Raw genomic sequence first — 19289 nt, 5'->3', positions numbered from 1 at the left:
CTGCCTCTTGATTATGAGGATAGGGTGGGAGGGGTCAGGGGCCATATTCCAATATTTCATAACCAATTCAGATGTTATTTTGTATATTAAAAGATGTTCCAGACTAACAAATATTAATAAGTTATTATAAATTCTTGAATAATATTTATGGAAAATATTATGTACTAATAAGTAAACTAAAGTAATAATCAAACAACTTGCTGATTCTGCTAGAGCACTGAATGTTTCATAAAGATGATGCGGTGCACAACATGGACCAGCAAGCTGTTAGCTCTGGAAATATTTCTCAGATGTTGTTACAATAGGAATTCCATTCATCATGTATTCTACAAGACATGGTGAGAGAGAGAGAGAGAGAGAGAGAGAGAGAGAGAGAGAGAGAGAGAGAGAGAGAGAGAGGAAGAGAGACATCTAGTATGTGAGAGAGAAGCATCAATCAGTTGCTTTCTGTATATGCCCCGACTGGGGATAGAACCCACAACCCAGGTGTTTGCCCTGGCCAGGAATTGAACCAGCAACCTGTCAATGCATAGGACGACAGTCAACCAACTGAGCCACTCTGGCCGGGTGAAAATTAATACTTTTCACCACATACCACAGCCCTCAAATAAGTCAAATAAGTCCACTTTTCCCCAAGCTGTAGATTGTCTTCTTCAACCAAATATATCAACAGTTATATAGGACTTTCTATAACACAGCAGGGTGAAGGGGTGGGCAAAATAAAAATATAAACCTTAGACACAAATAGAAATTCATCAATTTAGCTCAAGGCTCTGAAAAGAAAAACAATGCAAAATTCCATCTAACATAAGAGACTAATTGAAATTAACACAAAATATATTACACTTTCTATGGAGTGAAGATTCTTTAGTATTATTGTTGCAGCCACGTAGGCCTAGAGAGCATAATTACCATGTGCCAGAGGTGAAGTTTCATTAGAACATGATTTCACATGGGAAGAAGTACAGACACCAAACACTTGTTTTCTCGTGTCTGATATGCAGACTTCAATGAATAAATCAGTTCATTAGAAGTCTGAAAATTGCAGATAGACTTACTTCCTATGGTCAATATTTTAATATCTTCCTTTAAATTGTTTTCCCCAATGAAAAACGTATACTGTCATTCAAAATATTATTTGATTTATGGGAGCTATACGTGATTTCTTTCAACAGAGAGATTTATGTTACAAGACTTTCAATTTTCTGAAATGGGACTGATTTTGCAGGTTGACCCCCTTGCGTCGTATTCTGTAATAGTTTACTTTTACTTGCAGTTCTTATGTTCTGAGCCTATGCATTTCTTAAAAACGCAGTTACGTGGCCTACTGCTTTAAGCAGATATTCTTTCAGCAAGGAATCCTAGCTCTCCCTTATTTCCAAGTAGACACACCAGTTGGAAATGGCGTTGTTCAACATGCAGCCCGTGGCAGAAAATGATAAAACTGCCCTGGCTTTCAGCACAGCTGATTCTAAAGTCTCCTCAATTATGCAGGCAGCGTAGGCCTGCCAGTTTACAGCGTCTCCGGACTGCCAACCCTGTTCTGAAAGGAGACCTGAATATTTTTTCAGAGCACAATTAGGGCCTGCCCTTCCAAGATCAGCCAGGTCGCACACTGCCCTGTGGGTGGGGGCGGAGCAGCTTCCTCTGCAAATCGCCCGGGCATGCTTCAGTAGACAGGAAAATGAATGTCAGCCACAGGCCTGCTCGGGACTGGAAAAAGAAAATGAGGCGGCCCCAATGTTTAACTCTCTCTCTCTCTCCTCCCTTTTTATGCTTCTGTCTAGCCCAGGAACAGCAGCAGCTGATCCACAGCAGCCAGGCTGAGAGCCACGCAGCTATTGGAGGAGAAACAGCCGAGCAGCAGCGGCTACAGCAGCAGCAGGATCCAGGTCACAGATTGTAATCACTATCCTCCCTAACCCGATTATTGCCAAGGCTATTTAGGACAGCTTCCAAAACCAGACATCTCCTGGCTGTCAGGTGTCTGTTGATGACATGTTAACACGCCTCTGAACCCTTTTCCCTTGGAGCTGTATTGTTGGGCGAATCTTTGGCTGGCATGCAGGTCCCCCTGCCTGAAGGGACCAGGTATAATGACTTCGTGTGCAAACACAGAAGGAAAACAGAAATGCTGCCACGTGTTTCCAAAATAAGATCAAACTTTTGTCCTCCGAAGAGTGCCATCATGGGAGAATCTTGGCTTGATTCCTTTGAGGGAGCTGAGAAGGCTTCCTTCCATTGGTGATAGAGATCAAGAAGGGGTGTTGATCACTGACGGGAAAAATATTGTGACTCAGAGCTAACAAGAATCTCCTGCTAATCCAAAGTTGTCCTGTTACATATTTTCTCATCTTCCTAATCATAAATACTTTACCATGCATTTTAGGCTCAACTTTATCCGTTAGAAACGTAGCTTGATAACTGATAAAAGACATCTCTTCCCTGTATTTGGTGTAGTCATACAAAACCAGGCACTCAGATTAAGGTGATCTCTTTAAGAATGCAGGTGAATATATCTTAGAAACTGTACTCTAATTTTTTAAGGCATTGGAGTTCAGTATCTTCATAAAATATCATAAAATCCTTCTTGAATTATTGAAGTGCCTTTGAAAGGCCTGAAAAGTAGCACTGCTCCATAAAGTGATTTAAGCTAAAATCTCTCTCTCATTAAAAAAATACCTCAGTAGAGAATCCTTCTCAGAATGTAAATGCATCTACATACATATATGTATACAGCTACTCATATTTAATGCTGAAGCCTTGGATTTGAAAGTAGATGAGGCATTAGCTCTGAAACCTTACCCAAGTTACTTCACCTATTGAGACTATAGCAAAAACTTTGTGGTAAAAAAAAAAAAAAAAAAAAAAAAAAAAAAAAAAAGACTAAAAATTCTGGGCATAGTGAAAAGATTTTAGAAATCTAAGCTAATATAATACTTTGACAAATTTTTACCCCCAAATAGTGTAAAATACAGTTGCCATTTGCTAAATGGATGTAGCCTATACCTTTTAAATATACAGTGCAAACATGATTTGTTTGAATTATCTTTACACCTATCATAAAGTTTGAAAGGTTTTAAATATGTATTTTTCAATGTTTCCAATGTTCCCTCTTCTCCCTACAGCAGTGACACAAAAAATGACAGACCAGCTGAACCAGCAGGCAGTGAAACTGACCCTTCTACAGAGGAAGATTGACAACATTTCTCTGGCTGTGACTGATGTAAGGAGCACATTCTCCTCCCTAGAAGAGAAAATCAATGAAGATAAAGGCAGGGAATTTCAATCTTTTCTGAAAGGTAAACGTAAAACAAAATAAATTATTCATTTAGTTAAGACCAAAGGCAAATCACTCATTTATCTTTTCTCATATCACTTTGGTTTCTTTGCTTTAGATTGGGTGGTCTATTAGTCTAATACATACTTTTAATAAGCTTTTTAAAAATCACTTAACTTCTGAAATAATTTGGAATATCTAAATATTTTTCACCATGTAGTCAAATCTTTGAATGTTTCATCTGATTTATTGATATGTGCTTAGTTGTAGCCTAACTGGTATTTCTTTATAGTTAAAAGAAATTTAACTATGAGTCACATTTATTTTCATTCTGATCTTTAGTTCGGGATAAAGATGAGGTTAAGGAATGATTAACCACATAGCTAGATACATGGTTGTCTCAATAATATTGCTGAAGGTATTGAGGATAAATCTGGAGTGCCTTATTATCCCAGAAATTATCTAGCTTCTGGAATATAATCAATAAATTATATCCTAAAACATCTCAGGTCAGAGGAATAACTTTTTTACAAATGTGAATCAGCTTTGTCTGAATTTTGTCCTTTTAAAACAGCAGGCTGTGTTCCTTCCTAGAGTTTCTATAGGATAATCTATTTCCTGCTCATTCAGTTGTCAGAATTCACTTTCTTGCAGTTGTAAGACTGGGGTCTCATTGTCTTGGTGGCTATAAACTGAGGCTTGTTCCCAGCTTCTGGAGTCCACTGCATTTTTGCCTCATGTCTTTTTTCCATCTTTGAAATCTCACAACAACAGTTGAATCCTCCTGACATCTCTCAGACCCACTCTTCTGCCTTTCTCTGCCTCTTTTAAGGACCCACATGATTGCATTGGGCTCACCTAGATAACACAGACTAATCCCATCTGAAGGTTCTTTTTTTTTTTTTTTCTGTACTAACAAACTTTATTTTATTTTTTAAAATCTTTATTGTTCATATTATTAAAGATGTTCCTCTTTTTATTTCCCCCCCTTCCATTGCTCCCCTCCACCAGGTTCCCACCCCACCCTCTGCCCTTTCCCCACCCATCATTGTCCTCATCCATAGGTGCACAGTTTATGTTTAGTCTCTTCCCACATCCCCATCTCCCCTTTTCTCCTGAGAATCGTCAGTTCACTCCCCTTCCATACCTCTGATTCTATTATATTCACCAGTTAATATTGTTCATCAGATTTTTTTTTAATTTTTGGGGTTTTTAGATTCACTTGTTGATAGTTACGTATTTGTTGTTCATAGTTTTTATCTTTATTTACTTTCTCTTCTGAAAGAACCCCCTTCAGCAATTCATATAATTCTGGTTTGGTGGTGATGAACTCCTTTAGCTTTTTTTTATTGGTGAAGCTCTTTATCTGGCCTTTGATTCTGAGTGATAGCTTTGCTGGGTAGATTATTTTTGACTGTAGGTTCTTACTATTCATCACCTTGAATATTTCTTGCCATTCCTGTCTGGCCTGCATGGTTTCTGTTGAGAAATCAGCTGCCAATCATATAGGTGCTCCTTTATAGGTAACTACCTTCTTTGCTCTTGCTGCTTTTAATATTCTCTCTTTGTCTTTTGCTCTTGGAATTTTAATTATGATTTGTCTTCTTTGGATTTCTTTTGTTTGGAGTTCTGTGCGCTTCCTGGACTTGTAAGTCTAATTCTTTCACCAGGTGGGGGAAGTTTTCTGTCACTATTTCTTTCAGTATGTTTTCAATATCTTGCTCTCTGTCATCTTCTGGGACCCCCATAATTCTGATGTTGGTTCGCTTGAAGTTGTCCCAGAGGTTTCTTACATTATCTTCAATTTTCTAGATTCTCTTGCCTTCTAGCTTCTGTGGAGGAGTGTCTTCTGGCTCTTTATGTTCCAAATCTTTACTTGATTCTTGCGATCTTCCATTCTGTTTTTAGGACTCTGTATAATATTTTTTATTGCAGACAATGTATTCTTTATTTCTTGTTGATTCCTTATTAATTCTAGTTGATCTCTTTTCATATCCTCATAGGTCTTATCGATCTTTTATAGGAAATTCTTGAAAAACCTTATAAGCGTAGATTTGAACTCTATATCCAGTCACTTTGTATCCTCCATTTCTTTCGTTTGTGATCTATTTCTTTGTCTCCGCATTTTCGCAGCTTCCCTGATGGGGCGGAGTTTCAGGGTGGAGCCTACAGCCTTGGCTTCCGTCAGCCACGCCCTATGCAGCTCCTGAGTGTCAGTATTCCTCAGGGTCCTTCAGTACTCGCTGCAAGCACTTCTGAGAGTGAGGTGCCCTTGAGTTTCGCCTGCTACCAAACAGTCAGGTTTCTCCCCCAATGGGCCCGGAACTGGGGTTCAGTTCAGTTGGAAGTGGGATTGGAGGTGGCATTCAGAGCAGTCTGGAGCCCCTGTGTCCTTCCCGCCAGGGCAATCCCGTGGCACAGCCAACCGTCCCTTCTCTGCGCACAATGTGCGCACCTCAGGGGGCTCTGCCTTTCGCCGCTCCCCCGGGGTTCCGCCTTATGGCCCAGCTCCCTCTGGATGAGCCTGGGTCCCTGGGGTCTGGCCTAGAACTGGGGTTCAGAGCAGTCAGAACTGGGGCTCAGCACAGTTCGGACTTTTATCTCCTTCTCGCTAGGGAATACCAGCCAGGCATTCAGCCTCCCTCCTCTCCGGCTCCGTCCCCTCCGCGTGTGCCGCGTGTCTCCGTACCTTAGGCTTTTACAGCTCCTCCTCTCTTCCTTCTGGTTTTCTCCTTGCTTCTCGTTGTAGAATTTCCAGTCAGACGACTTTCCTGTAGTTCTGGGTAATGTCCATTTTATATTTTAGTTGTATTTTATTGAAATTGTTGTGTGCGACTGTGGTTAGGTGTTTACCTGTTCAGCCATCTTGGATCCTCCACCTTATCTGAAGGTTCTTAACCTTAATCACTTCTGTAAGGCCCTTTGCCATGTAAGATAACATATTCACAGGTTCAGTGATTAGGATGTGAACATCTTGGACAGGGCAGGATTATTCTGCCTTCCACAGATATTTATCAATAGCAAGTAATTGCTATGGTAGTATTAAGCACTTGGTACACTGGGTCTGATTGATAGTTTCAACAAATCCAGTAGAAGGAGACATGGGGAGGCTTCTATGAAGAGAAGCCATCTCAACTAATAAAATGATGGATCAGGGGGAGTTAATTAGCCAGAGGGTTTTCAGGTAGGCCCTTGATAGGGCATGGATATTCTAGGACAGTATTTTGGTTATAGGAACATCTCAGGTCACTGGATTTATTGTTTGTTCCCAAGTTTCAGGATTATCGATCCCTTTCATTTTGTTCATATAAAAGAATACTCACTGTACAGTTCCATTTTTATCACTTGTACATTATTATTGTTTTTCCTAATTTTCACTGGTGGTTTACAGGTAAGAGATATTTTTTTTAGAAGGTGGAAGTTTCTATTTCCATATCATCTACCAGTAAATAATTGATGCTAGTAAGTCACTGAAAGAAAGGCCCTGTTCTACATTTCTGGCATGTCGCCTGCTATTACTTCTAGGAATACATTTTCCCCAAAGCAATAGCAGGAACAAGAAGTCAAATAGAAACAGTATATAATTGACTGTAACCACCATAATAAAATTTGTTTAGCAAGATTTGGTTATCATAACCTGAGAGAATTAAGCTTGTCACCTGCTTCTTGTAAAGCTACTAACAAAAATTCTGGCAGCAACACAGGAAACATATACCCATAACAACAAAAATAACAAGACCACGATTCCCTCCTCATTGAAAGGCATTAACTGTGAACTGAGCACAATCATTTATGAGAATTAAAGTCTTATAGTTAATGAATGTTGCTACAGGCAACAAAAATAAACTCATTCTCTCAGGTACTGTGCTTGCCTAGCAAAAACCACAACCTCTTGTCTTGTTTACTCCATTTCTCAGGTGAGAAACACGGCTTAACTGCTAACAGCCATAGAAAATGTTCAAAATTAAATGCCCCAACTCTTTGAGACGTATTTGAATAGGTTATGAACGTTATAAACATTCCTTCCACAATCATGGAAGGAACATGTCAAGGTGTCTAATATCAACTATATCTATCAACTAACCAAATACAATATCATCTTTTTTAGAAAGTAGAAACACATGAATCATATGAAACAGAATCAAATTGGGTTAAAATGATGTGCCTACTCAAATGTTAACATAAAGCATTTTTATGTATTTTTGCAAAATCAGATTTTTTATATAGATATTTCTTTGGTAGGAAATTAAAGAAATACTAGAGGCCCAATGCATGATATTTGTGTACTAAGAGAGGGGGTCCCATAGCCCAGCCTACTCCCTCTTGCAGTCTGGAACCCCTCAGGGGATTCTGCTGGGGAGCGGGCCTAAGGTAGCAGTTGGACATCCGCCAAGGGGTTGGTTCTTAGTGCTGCCATGGAAGTAGGAGAGGCTCCTGCCACTGCTATTGCACTCGCCAGCCCTAAGCCCAGATTCTGGCTGAGTGGCACTTCCCCGGTGACAGCGCATTGACCACTAAGGGAAAGCTCCTGCATTGAGTGTTTGCTCCCTGGTGGTCATTGCGCATCATAGCGACTGGTCATTCTGCCATTTGGTTGATTTGCATATTAGGGTTTTATTAAATAGAATACCTGAAAAGCTTTTGATCTTAAAACAAGTTTTTGAGCTAATAATCTGACTTCTGTCAATGAAATATTTTTTTTTTTAATAAATAACAGCTACAGGACCTCATTTTCATTTCCATAGTTTACTTTTTTAAACTTACTTTGATTAAGGTTCTACACTGAACTTTACCTATTTACAATATTTTTATGTACTATTATTCTTATTTGGACTTTCAGATCATGTTGTTTTTCACCTCCTGAAACTAAACACCTGTTTTTATTGTCCACAATTCATTAATTAATTCAAGCACACTTAAGTTTTACTTGTGCAATCTTGAAAAAACATTTATTAAAAAAAACATTTTAAAGCCAAAATTATAAGATTATAATTTTCAGGAAAGTCTGATTTCTAACCTTATTAATTTTATTTTATTTCTTCAAGTTGTTGTCATGAGAATTAAAGACAATTTTTAAAAATGTTTTATTGATTTTAGACAGAGAGGAATGCAGAGAAAGAGAAACATTGATGTGAGAAAGAAAGATTGATTGGTTGCCTCCCATACATGCCTCAACCAGTGATCCAACCCAGAACATAAGTATGTGACCTGACTGGGAATTGAACCCATCACCTTTTGGTGCATGGGACAAAGTTCCAACCAACTGAGCCACCCAGCCAGGGCTAAAGACAATTTTAACAAACAGGAAATAACTAAATAATCCTATAGAAAGTTCAATGAAAATAACCGCTATGGAGAAGCACCTACACACAGTAAAGCTAACATTTTATTTTTAATATTAGAAATTTAATTTTTCAAATTTTATTTTCTGTGTAGCTTATAGGATGTACTCAATGAAGATTTGTTTTATAAATCCGTGACTGGTTAAATGTGTAAAATTTGGAGAACAAAAATACTTTGAAACTTTTCTGCTGTAATTATTCATGGTATTAAATACAAAAGCTAGGACTATTTAGTATAATTTCTCTTAATTGTGGCTATGTAATATTTTCTAATTAACTTAGCCTTTCCTTAGTACTTTGCTGCTATGTATAATTCATTACTATTCCATACTTCATAAGTGTGTTTTTCTGTTACATACAAATTGATTTTCACATAATTTTTTTTTTGCCTTTTAAATTTATTTCAGTGTTCAGTAGATTTAGAAACATATAATAATTTTTATATGTGTTTTGGAAATTCTAGAACCTAAATATCAATATTGCTCATTGATCTTTAGGGTCTAGGATTTTCAGGAAAATGTTTATCCATGTAAACAACATTTACAGCTTTGTCTTAGAACCAGATTAAATAATATCAAGATGCTTAAGCAGTCCATCATTCTACTTAATATAATTGCTCTTTCATAATATTTTTTTCTATAAGTCTTTCATGCATCATAAATACTTTTAGAAACTTGCTAACAAAATATATAAATGTAGAGACTCTATATTTTAGCCCTATAATCACATTTCTTGTATATGCTTCATAGTAGCTATTACTCATTTTTTTAATATACCATTGTTCAAACCTTGCTGTTTAAAATTCTTTGTATTGTGTTACCTGTATTTTAAATTGTGGTCATTGCTTATATTTTGGAATGGACATACTTTCATTTTAAGTGCTTCATGTGAATTATAAATATGCCTTAAAATATGTTTTATTTTTTCTCATTTTTTGTTTTTATAACAAAGCTTTTGTTTCATTTTGAACTTTTACATTTTAAAATATTCACTTTATATTCTAAACAGTTCTGAATAGTGTGCAGGGCTCTTTTTATTTCCTTCCTTTTCTTAATGCTATTTTTAGAACTGTTTACAATTCTTGGTTTATGATCAGTCCATGCTTTCTAATACAGGATATATTATTATGTACTTCATTGGTGGGAAGTGGCCTCTTCTCTTTTTGTTGAGAATTAGTGTCATGGTATAAGATTAAGGTATATCTTGAATTTCTGTTTTCATTTGCCTTAGTGAGCGCCAGACCTCTCACTATTATTTTATTGTTATTATAAACTATTGTTGGATGGTGTAGCTATTGTTTCATATTGTTCCTCATTTGAGAATCTCATAAAATTATTTCTCTGTAGTCAATTTATTAGTTTTTATAAGTTCAAAACACAGACTCTGAAGTTTAATTACTAGAAACCTAGTAACAATCATGACCTAAGATTAGGTATTATTTACTAAGGCAGAAAGCTGCAAGTCATTTATTTTCATACAAGATTAAAACTAGACCTAGCATCATTGCATACAAGAGTCTGTTAACTGAAAACAGTAGTAATTCCTTCATGTCTTTTGCCCAGAGGAACTTAGATTCATGGTTCTGGTGTGTTCTACACCACAATTGATTTCTCCCTTCAAACTTACGAATTAAGAAAATGATCACCATCTATAATTATTTTTAAAATTACATAAGTGTAGTCAAGAGGTATTTTTTTTTATTATTACTATGTGTTGTTAGTGTTTGGCCTCAAACTTCTTATCTTTTTTAGAGATATCTAAAGTTTACATTGTTAAAATCATCATGTATCATTTATTATTGTTTATTGCTTTTTTTCTCTAGGTCTAAAATCTAAAAGCATTAACGATCTGGTAAAGGATATAGTTAAAGAACAATTTAAAGTTTTCCAAAATGGCATGGAAGAGACTATAGCACAGCTCTTCAAGACTGTATCAAAACTCTCAAAGGACCTTGAAGACACCAAACACATAATTCAGCAAGTTAATGAATCTGTGGTTTCAATAGAAGTCCAGCAAAAGTCTGTTTTAATGCAGGAAAATAGACCCGCTTTGACTGATATAATAGATCTGAAAAATCGCATTGTGAATATGAGGCAAGAAATGACTTTTACATATGCGAAGCCTATTAAAGAACTAGAAGCAAGGCAGACTCATTTAGAAGGAGCTCTAGAACAGGAACACTCAAGGAACATTCTGTATTATGAATCCTTCAATAAGACCCTTTCTAAAATGAAGGAAGTTCAGAAACATCTTCTGTCAATGGAACAAGTATCACATGAGAAGAATGTTCCAGCTGCAGAATCCGTTAGCAATAATGTCACTGAGTACCTGTCCACTCTACATGAGAATATAAAGAAGCAAGGTTTGATGATGCTGCAAATGTTTGATGATTTGCACACCCAAGACAGCAAGATTAATAATCTCACCATCACCTTGGAAATGAAGAAAGGATTTGTCAAGAGTGAATGGGAAGATGTGTTATCCAAGTGTAGAAGTGATTTTAAATTTCAAATTAAGGATGCAGAAGAGAATTTACAAGTTTTAAACCAAACATTGGCTGAGGTAATCTTTCCCATGGACAAAAAAATGGATGAAATGAATGAGCAGCTAAATGATTTGACTTTTGATATGCAGATCCTTCAACCCTTGCTTGAGAAGGGACCATCACTTGGAGAGACACTAACATTTGAACAACCAAAAGAAGCAAAAGCTACAAGGAAGAAAGTGGAAAATCTGATTAGGGCTGTCAATAGTCTAAATATTCTAGTCAAAGAACTTACAAAACGATACAACTTACTTAGAAATGAAGTACAGAGTCATAGTGATACCTTAGACAGACGTATCAATGAACATGCCTTAGAAATGGAAGATGGCCTAAATAAGACAATGACTATTATAAATAATGCCATTGATTTCGTTCAAGACAACTATATGTTAAAAGAGGCCGTGAGTACAATAAAGTGCAATCCCAAGTTCCATGATAACTGTAGCCAAAATATGGAAACTATTTTGGCATTCATTCCTCAATTCCAACACTTGAATGATTCTATTCAGATTTTGGTCAATGACAATCAGAGATATAACTTTGTTTTGCAAGTTGCCAAGGCTCTTGCAGATATTCCTAAAGATGAAAAACTAAGTCAGTTCAACTTCCAAAATATTTATCAAATGGTCAATAAAACCACTTCCCAACTGATAAAATACCAGGAAAACATGAATCATTTGGAGGAAAAAGTACTCTCAGCCACAAAGATTTCCATAAATTTTGAAACTCGGTTGCAGGACATTGAGTCTAAAGTAACCAAGTTGCTCATACCTTATTATATTTTACTAAAAAAAGGCAATGTGGCCACAAATGAGAGAGACCAGGCTCTTCAACTGCAGGTATTAAATTCTAGATTTAAGGCACTGGAAGCAAAATCCATCCATCTTTCAGTTAACTTCTCTTTACTTAACAAAACTCTCTATGAAGCTTTAGCAATGTGTCACAATGCTTCTGCACGTATATCAAAACTGAATGCTACCATACCTCATTGGATAAATGATTCCCTACCAGATATTCAACTTCTTCAGAAAGGTCTTACCGAATTTGTAGAGTCAATAATTGAAATAAAAACTCAAATTGCTCTATCAAATTTAACTTGGCATATAAACCAGTCATTGTCTAGTGGACTTGCAAATGTTTTCAAGACTCAGAAGCAAGTAAAATTATCGCTGAAGAAAAACAATGCGCTTAAGAAACCAGCCGTGAATGTTAGCACTGTCCTGATCGGCCGAACCCAAAGAAACACAGACAACATTCTATCTCCTGGTAAGTTATCATTGAAAAGCCACTTTCAATCTCTCTTTCTATTCAAAGGTTACTTAGTAGATCTGTATGGTTTAGGAACACCATAAGATATAAAAGGCGGTTGCAAAAGAAGAAAAAAAAAGGTAGTTGCTGGAACTTGGGTAAGTATTATAGTTATGTAATTCTAAGATCATTGAAGTATTATTTGAATCTGATCCTATCCTATGTAAATTAGGCTTCATTACAAAATAAGTGCTCAGAATATATATATATATATATATATATATATATATATATATATATATACACACACACACACACACACATATATATATATGTATAAATATAGTCTACATGTTTCATAACTTTCTTCTGATAAGACACCTGTAAAATAATCAAATTTGCTCCTGTAGAACATTTTTCTTCGAACATGTAATTAAAGAAAGCTGTTAACCATGAACTCCTTGATGAGTAAGACAAGAATATATCTTATTCATTTTGGCATTATCTGGCAAAATGTCTGTTATACAACAGGAACTCTGTTGATTGAATGAATATATAAGTAAGCAGGAATTCCATTTCTGTAGATCACAGAAGACCATGGATGTCCCACTAAGTATCTTTAGTTTATTCATGCTGCCATGAGAAAATACCATAGACTGGGTGATTTATAAACAAAATATATTTATTTCTCACAGTTTTGGAGCCTATAAAGTCCAAGACCAAAATGCCAGCCTGGTTGCATTCTAGAGAGGGCCTTCTTTTTGGTTCACAGCTGGTGACTTCTCACTGTGTTCTCACATGGTAAAAACAGTGAGGGACGTCTGTGGGGTCTCTTTTATAAGAACTCTAATCCAAAAACACCAATTCAAAAGAATATGCACCCCTGTTTTCATAGCAGCATTATTTACAATAGCCAAGATCTGGAAACAGCCCAAGTGCCCCTCAGTAGAGGAGTGGGGTAAAAAGCTGTGGTACATTTACACAATGAAATACTACACAGAGTTAAAAAAGAAGAAAATCTTCCCTTTTACAACAGCATGGATAGACCTGTACTAGGAGATTATTACACAAAGTTAAATAAGCCAGTGAGAGAAATACCAATGCCATATAATCTCACTTACATGTGGAATCTAATGAACAGAACAAACTGATGAGCAAAATAGAAACAGAGGCACGGATACAAGAAGCAGACTGACAGCTACCAGAGGGAAAGAGTATGGGAGGACTGGATGAAAGAAGAAAGAAGAGATTAATTAAAGAACAGATATGCAAAACCCATAGGCACAGGCAATATTATAGTATGGTGATAGCCAGAGGAAATGAGGGTCAGGGGCTGGGTAGAGGTTTACAAAGAGGGGGAAATGGGACATATACAATAGTGTCCATATTAAAAATAAGTAAATAAATAAAAATAAGGAACAACAGTAAATAGTAAAAAGAGCTATTAAAACAAAGTAAAAACAAGAATTTAATCCCATTCGTGAGGTCTTCACCCTAATGACCTAATAGAGGCATGCATACATGAGCATCTCCCAAAGGCCTCAGCTCCAAATATAAACTTCGAGGTTTAAGATTTCAACATATTAAATTTTTTGGGGGGGGTGGGGGCACTCAGATCATAGCACTTACAAGGCATTTAGACAAAGTGATCTTTGAAAATGTGGCACAGAAGCTTGGGTGTGATAAGAACGGTCTCAGAAGCATGAAGCTAGCAGCAGTAGTAGTGTGTAGCCTGACTGCAAAACAGGAAGTTAAAAATACTAGCTAGCACATTACTGGCAAGAGCAATAAGAGACAGATCAAAGGAAGAGGTAGTTGAACAGTGGTGAGGAATGTTGTGAAAGTAAAATCAACAGAAACAGAAGAGGGACAGTAGAAACATTAATGTTCTGAGGCTCAACCAATGATGATTCTGGTCCTATTTGTTCCTGTAAGTTTCTGTAGATCCTTAAGTCAGTTCAATTCTCCGAAGAAACTGTGTTTCTTCCTTTCAATTGATGAGAGTGCAGTAGATGTTTTATTGAGCTTATTGGTAGAAATATGTTGCAGACTGCATCACTGCAAAAACATGTGAGCTGCTAACGGCTTGAATGCTGGGCACTTGGGGAAGGAGAGAGCTAGAATATTTTAAGGTCTTGAACTTGGGAAATGAGAGAGCAGCAGTACCATTAACAGATGTTTATAAACACTGAAGAAGGGCCATATTTTTGGGAAGAAAGAGAAATTCAGTGTAATGCCTATAAACAAATAGTCTCTCTGATGAAAGAAGTGTTTTAGGAATATGTTTGGCATGTGAGTAATATTAAATAATCTTTCCATAGTGAAAAGAAGAGCTACTGATTCCTACTAAAGAAAATGTCAGTGTTCCCCTCATAAACAGGGTGGGGCAAAAGTAGGTTTATAGTTGTGAGTATGTGAAATACAGAATTCTTTCTTGTATTACTATTTATTATTGTATTATTTTCCATATCAACAACTACAAACCTACTTTTGCCTCCACCATGTATATCTGTTGTTAAATTATATACTCAATTGGGTAAATTTTGTTGCCTTTTAATTACAAAGGGTGGTCTTTATCCTCACGTAAGATGACTCATTTAATCTCTGAAAGCTTTTATAATAATATTAAAAATCACAAAAAATACAAAGTTGAATTGTCTCTTGACTATTTAAATTATTGTATTTTTTTATGTTCCCTTTAAATTCATCTGACCCAGGAGAACTAACCTTGTGCAGTGGAATCAGAACAAATGATTTAGATGTATATGTTTCTAGGAGAAAGGTAGTACTTCAATATTCAGATGTTCTATAATAATGCTTTTATGAGTTGTTCTTTTTCTATACTATTTTAATCCTTGCTCTTCCTGTGATTACTGCAAATGAGTTTCATTTAAGCTCTATAGAATATACAATCATATATCAGGCAAACTGCATCATTTCCCCCCTAAACTAAAAAATACATGGATCTACGCAGTATGTATAAAATTTTGAATATTAATTCAAAATTAATGGAGTTAAAAAGTTTAATAGGGCATAAGAACCTGTAGACTTTTATAGTGTAAAGAATGCATCTTAGGTGCTTATAATTTTGGGGCTTAATAGACTAATAATTAGCCTAGCTCTGATTCTTTTTTGCAATGATGCCCTGATAAAATTACTTCCTGACCTTGGCTTGTAGTTAAAAATTAATGAACAGTTCTTTATTTTTATTTCAGTAAAGATAACAACAGCAACAAAAAACAATGTTAGGGCAATAAAGATACATTGACTCACTTTAATGCTTTGGGTAGATAGTCACTGTATGTAGGACCAGCAACGTAATTTTAAGTGGGTACAAAGCTATTCATGTTCATTAAGCCAGCCCTGTTTCCATGGGCTATAACACTGGTGGCATTCATTAGACAGCTGAGCAGGTAAAGTCTGTTCACAGTGATTAAACCAATGAACTCAGGCTAAGTTCTCCTACAAGAATAAATAAATTGCAAAACCAACTACTGCCTTTGATACCCTATTTAATACCAGGGTGGACCACACTGATACTCTGGATAAATTTGGCTGTATTTTCTTTAACTTTTGCTATTATATTATAAATGCCATGCAGCTACATTGCACCCCTATATAACTAACACCACAAGATAATTGATTATTATCATAAATTTCATGATAATATTATTCAGATTATAGCCGAGTATGTGCAATTTGTAGGAAGAAAAATCATAGAAACATGTTTTTAAAAGACAAAACATGTTTAATCTTAATTTTAATACCTAATTTATTTTGAAGCCTAGGACAGAGAGGACAGGACAGAGAGGAGGACAGGGAGGAGGACAGGGAAGAGGACAGAGAGTACAGGAAGAGAGGAGGACAGGGAGGAGGACAGGGAGGAGGACAGGGAAGAGGACAGAGAGGACAGGAAGAGAGGAGGACAGGGAGTAGATAATAACATAATAACATAATATTTGATACTACTTAGTACTTAGTATATCCCAGGCACTGTATAGATTATATTCTACACATTACTTCATTTAATAATACCTATGAGCTAACTATCATTATTCTTACTTGAAGATGAGTAAACTAACCCTCCGATGGGTGACTTAAAGTTATCTAAGGTCATGCAGCTACGTAGTAGGTGATTGAGCCTGACTCCTGCTCTGTTGGACTCAGGGCCCAGTCTTCAATCTCTGTTCTCAAAGAGATTGTGGAGCATATTCACCTGCCTTTCTCTTCCTTTTGCTTCTGTTGGACGCATTGTATCTGTTCAAGAGTGGGACCACATCTGAATATTCCATACAGCAGAGTTGATGTTCCCAGAGAATTTTTTCTCTAGAGGATCCAAATATGGCCCCTTGTTTCTGCACTGACCAGGCAGAATTAAAGGTGCTACTTCTCAGTTTGACTTTTCTGTGGTTTGACCAGTAGGGAGTTGTCATTGCAAGTCACCACCAATTATTCACAGAAAGGCAAAATTTAGAGTGTTCATCCCTATCGTTTCCATTTGAACCATTCCTACATTCAAGATATGCTAATTATGATCTTCCTAAGACAATGACGATAAGCTGTTCCGGTTGGTTCTCGTCTAAATATTGGATTTTTTTCTAAACAATATTCCAATAGACACCAAGAGGGTTTTAATTAATCTTTGAAGATTTGTTTGTATAGCAATTGGCAGACCTGTCCCTGCAGAGAAGGTTTGTCTGCTTGCCTTCCAAAGGGAGCTGAATCCTATTGTAATATAACATCAGCAGCGTCATTGCTGAGGATACCAGGCTCCTGCTGGGAGACCATTGCCTTTTTATGTTAACCATTTCCCCTAAGATATATCTTCTCTTCTAAGGAAGATTACATTCTATAAAATATTTGGTCATATACCAAATGTAACTTTTAAAATTATAATTGCTGTGAATATAAGCATTTTAAGAGAGAAAAATAAGTAAGTGCCTAGTGAATATTTAAGTGTTTTATATGACTTTGAAACCATTTCTAATTTCTGTGACTCTGCATAAAGGCAGTTGGGATGACTAAAGAGCACTGATTTTGGAACCAGGAAACCTAAGTTCAAGTCCTGCCTGGCAACATATTTATTTGTAATAAATAATGACAGCCTCCCTCACTAATCTGTTGGAAACTCTGCTCTGCTCTAAGTAGGGATCAGTTACCTGCCTTCTGCAAAGTTATTGTTTAAATGAAGAAATAAAAATGATGATCTTGCCCCAGGCAGTTTGGTTCAGTGGATAGCCATCGTCTGTGGACTGAAGGGTCATGGGTTTGATTCTGGTCAAGGTCACATGCCCAGGTTGTAGGCTCAATCCTGGTGGGGGGAGGAGGTGTGCAGGAGGCAGCCAATCAATGATTCATTCTCATTATCCATGTATCTATCTCTCTCTCCCTCACCCTTACCCTCTCCCTTTCTCTCTAAAATCAATATAAATATTTTTAATTTATATTTTATTGATTTTTTTACAGAGAGGAAGAGAGAGGGATAGAGAGTTAGAAACATTGATGAGAGAGAAACATCTATCAGCTGCCTCTTGCACACCCCCTACTGGGGATGTGCCCACAACCAAGGTACATGCCCTGGACCATAATCAAACCTGGGACCTTTGAGTCCACAGGCTGATGCTCTACCCACTGAGCCAAACCAGTTTCAACAATATAAATATTTTTTAAAAATTATGATCTTGATGCTAAAGTGGAACTAAACAATAAAATATAAATTAAGTGTTAAAATAAATAATAAATAAAAGTAAAATAATATATAAAAATGTTATATATGACATCTATACTAATAAAAGAGTAAGATGCAAATTGACTGTACCTTTGTGACACTCACCAACCAGTCATGAGTGAATAGGCAAATTAACCCAACAAAGATGGTGAGCTAATTTGCATATACAGGCACCTAGTGGCTGGAAGTGGGGTGGGATGCACAGCCCCAGCCACCCCAGCTGCTCCAGGCCTTTGGGCAGCATAGGAAGGGCAGCTTCAGGCCAGAGCAAAAAGGCAGCTCTGGCTGGAGCAAAGACAGTGCTGGCAGCCAGGGGAAGGAAGGCCCATTCTTGCATGAATCTTTGTGCATCGGGCCTCTAATATTGTGTATAATATAAATGAAAATAATAATGAAGTAGAAGATATCAATACAATGTGCCCCTTCATTTTATTTATCAGAAACCTATGGAAGAAATTCTGAATGAGTATTGAGTGATACTGAGTGGATAGAGTGGTAAATTCAACACAGTCTCTCTTCTCAATGGAGCTCATACATCAAGCAAGTAATTATAATAAGAATGGCAAATGTTAGCAAAGGCAGAGTGATTTGAAAATGTAGGGAGCTCTCCAATCATTTCAAATTTAACACGAACATTTATGAAATATGGAAGTAGGATTAATAGAAGAGTGCAATTTAAGCACATATGAAGGTTTAGAAAGCAAAAGCCTGAACAAATTGATACTTCTAAAACATTCTAAGACAATGGCAATGTGATTTTAGTCATGTTCAGAGCAGGGGAATACATTTTGAAAGATTAGTTATACTACTTGCACAAGATAGTAGAATGTTGAGTTGGCAGAACTATTCTACAAGTTGTACTGATCTGCATTAACGAAAATAAATGGACTGGAAAGAGTTGAAGAGGGTTGAAGCCTGAGGTGGAGAAGTTGTGGAAAGTAGTGTTCTTGAAATGAATTGGGTCTCTAGAAAACCATGCCAGTGACATCATGTTTCGTGTAAGCTACGAAACCCAGGCAGTGTCAATGTCAAAAACACTAACTCATGTCTCCTCTTAAAGTTCACACAATCCTGGCGATTGAGAAATCCTTTATCATTATTTTGTCTTTGGTTTCTAATTTTATAGAGATCATAGATATATTGAAA

The 19289-nt window shown here is 36.6% G+C and overlaps 1 protein-coding gene across 2 annotated transcripts in view; it reads left to right on the top strand.

The window, feature by feature from the left end:
- Window positions 1-19289, top strand: part of MMRN1 (multimerin 1) — a 47408-nt gene that overhangs the window by 21829 nt on the left and 6290 nt on the right. For both annotated transcript variants that reach the window (XM_084870020.1, XM_084870021.1), the window contains exons 4-6: window positions 1788-1892; window positions 3129-3302; window positions 10445-12433. In XM_084870020.1, the coding sequence (XP_084726146.1) occupies window positions 1788-1892; window positions 3129-3302; window positions 10445-12433 (2268 nt within the window). The remainder of the gene's footprint in view (window positions 1-1787; window positions 1893-3128; window positions 3303-10444; window positions 12434-19289) is intronic.

The sequence above is a fragment of the Pipistrellus hanaki genome (assembly GCF_964339955.1).
Source record: "Pipistrellus hanaki genome assembly, chromosome: 1".
Classification (NCBI taxonomy): Eukaryota; Metazoa; Chordata; class Mammalia; order Chiroptera; family Vespertilionidae; genus Pipistrellus; species Pipistrellus hanaki.
The sequence above is the reverse complement of the archived record's forward strand: the minus strand, read 5'-3'. Positions and strand labels throughout refer to the sequence as shown.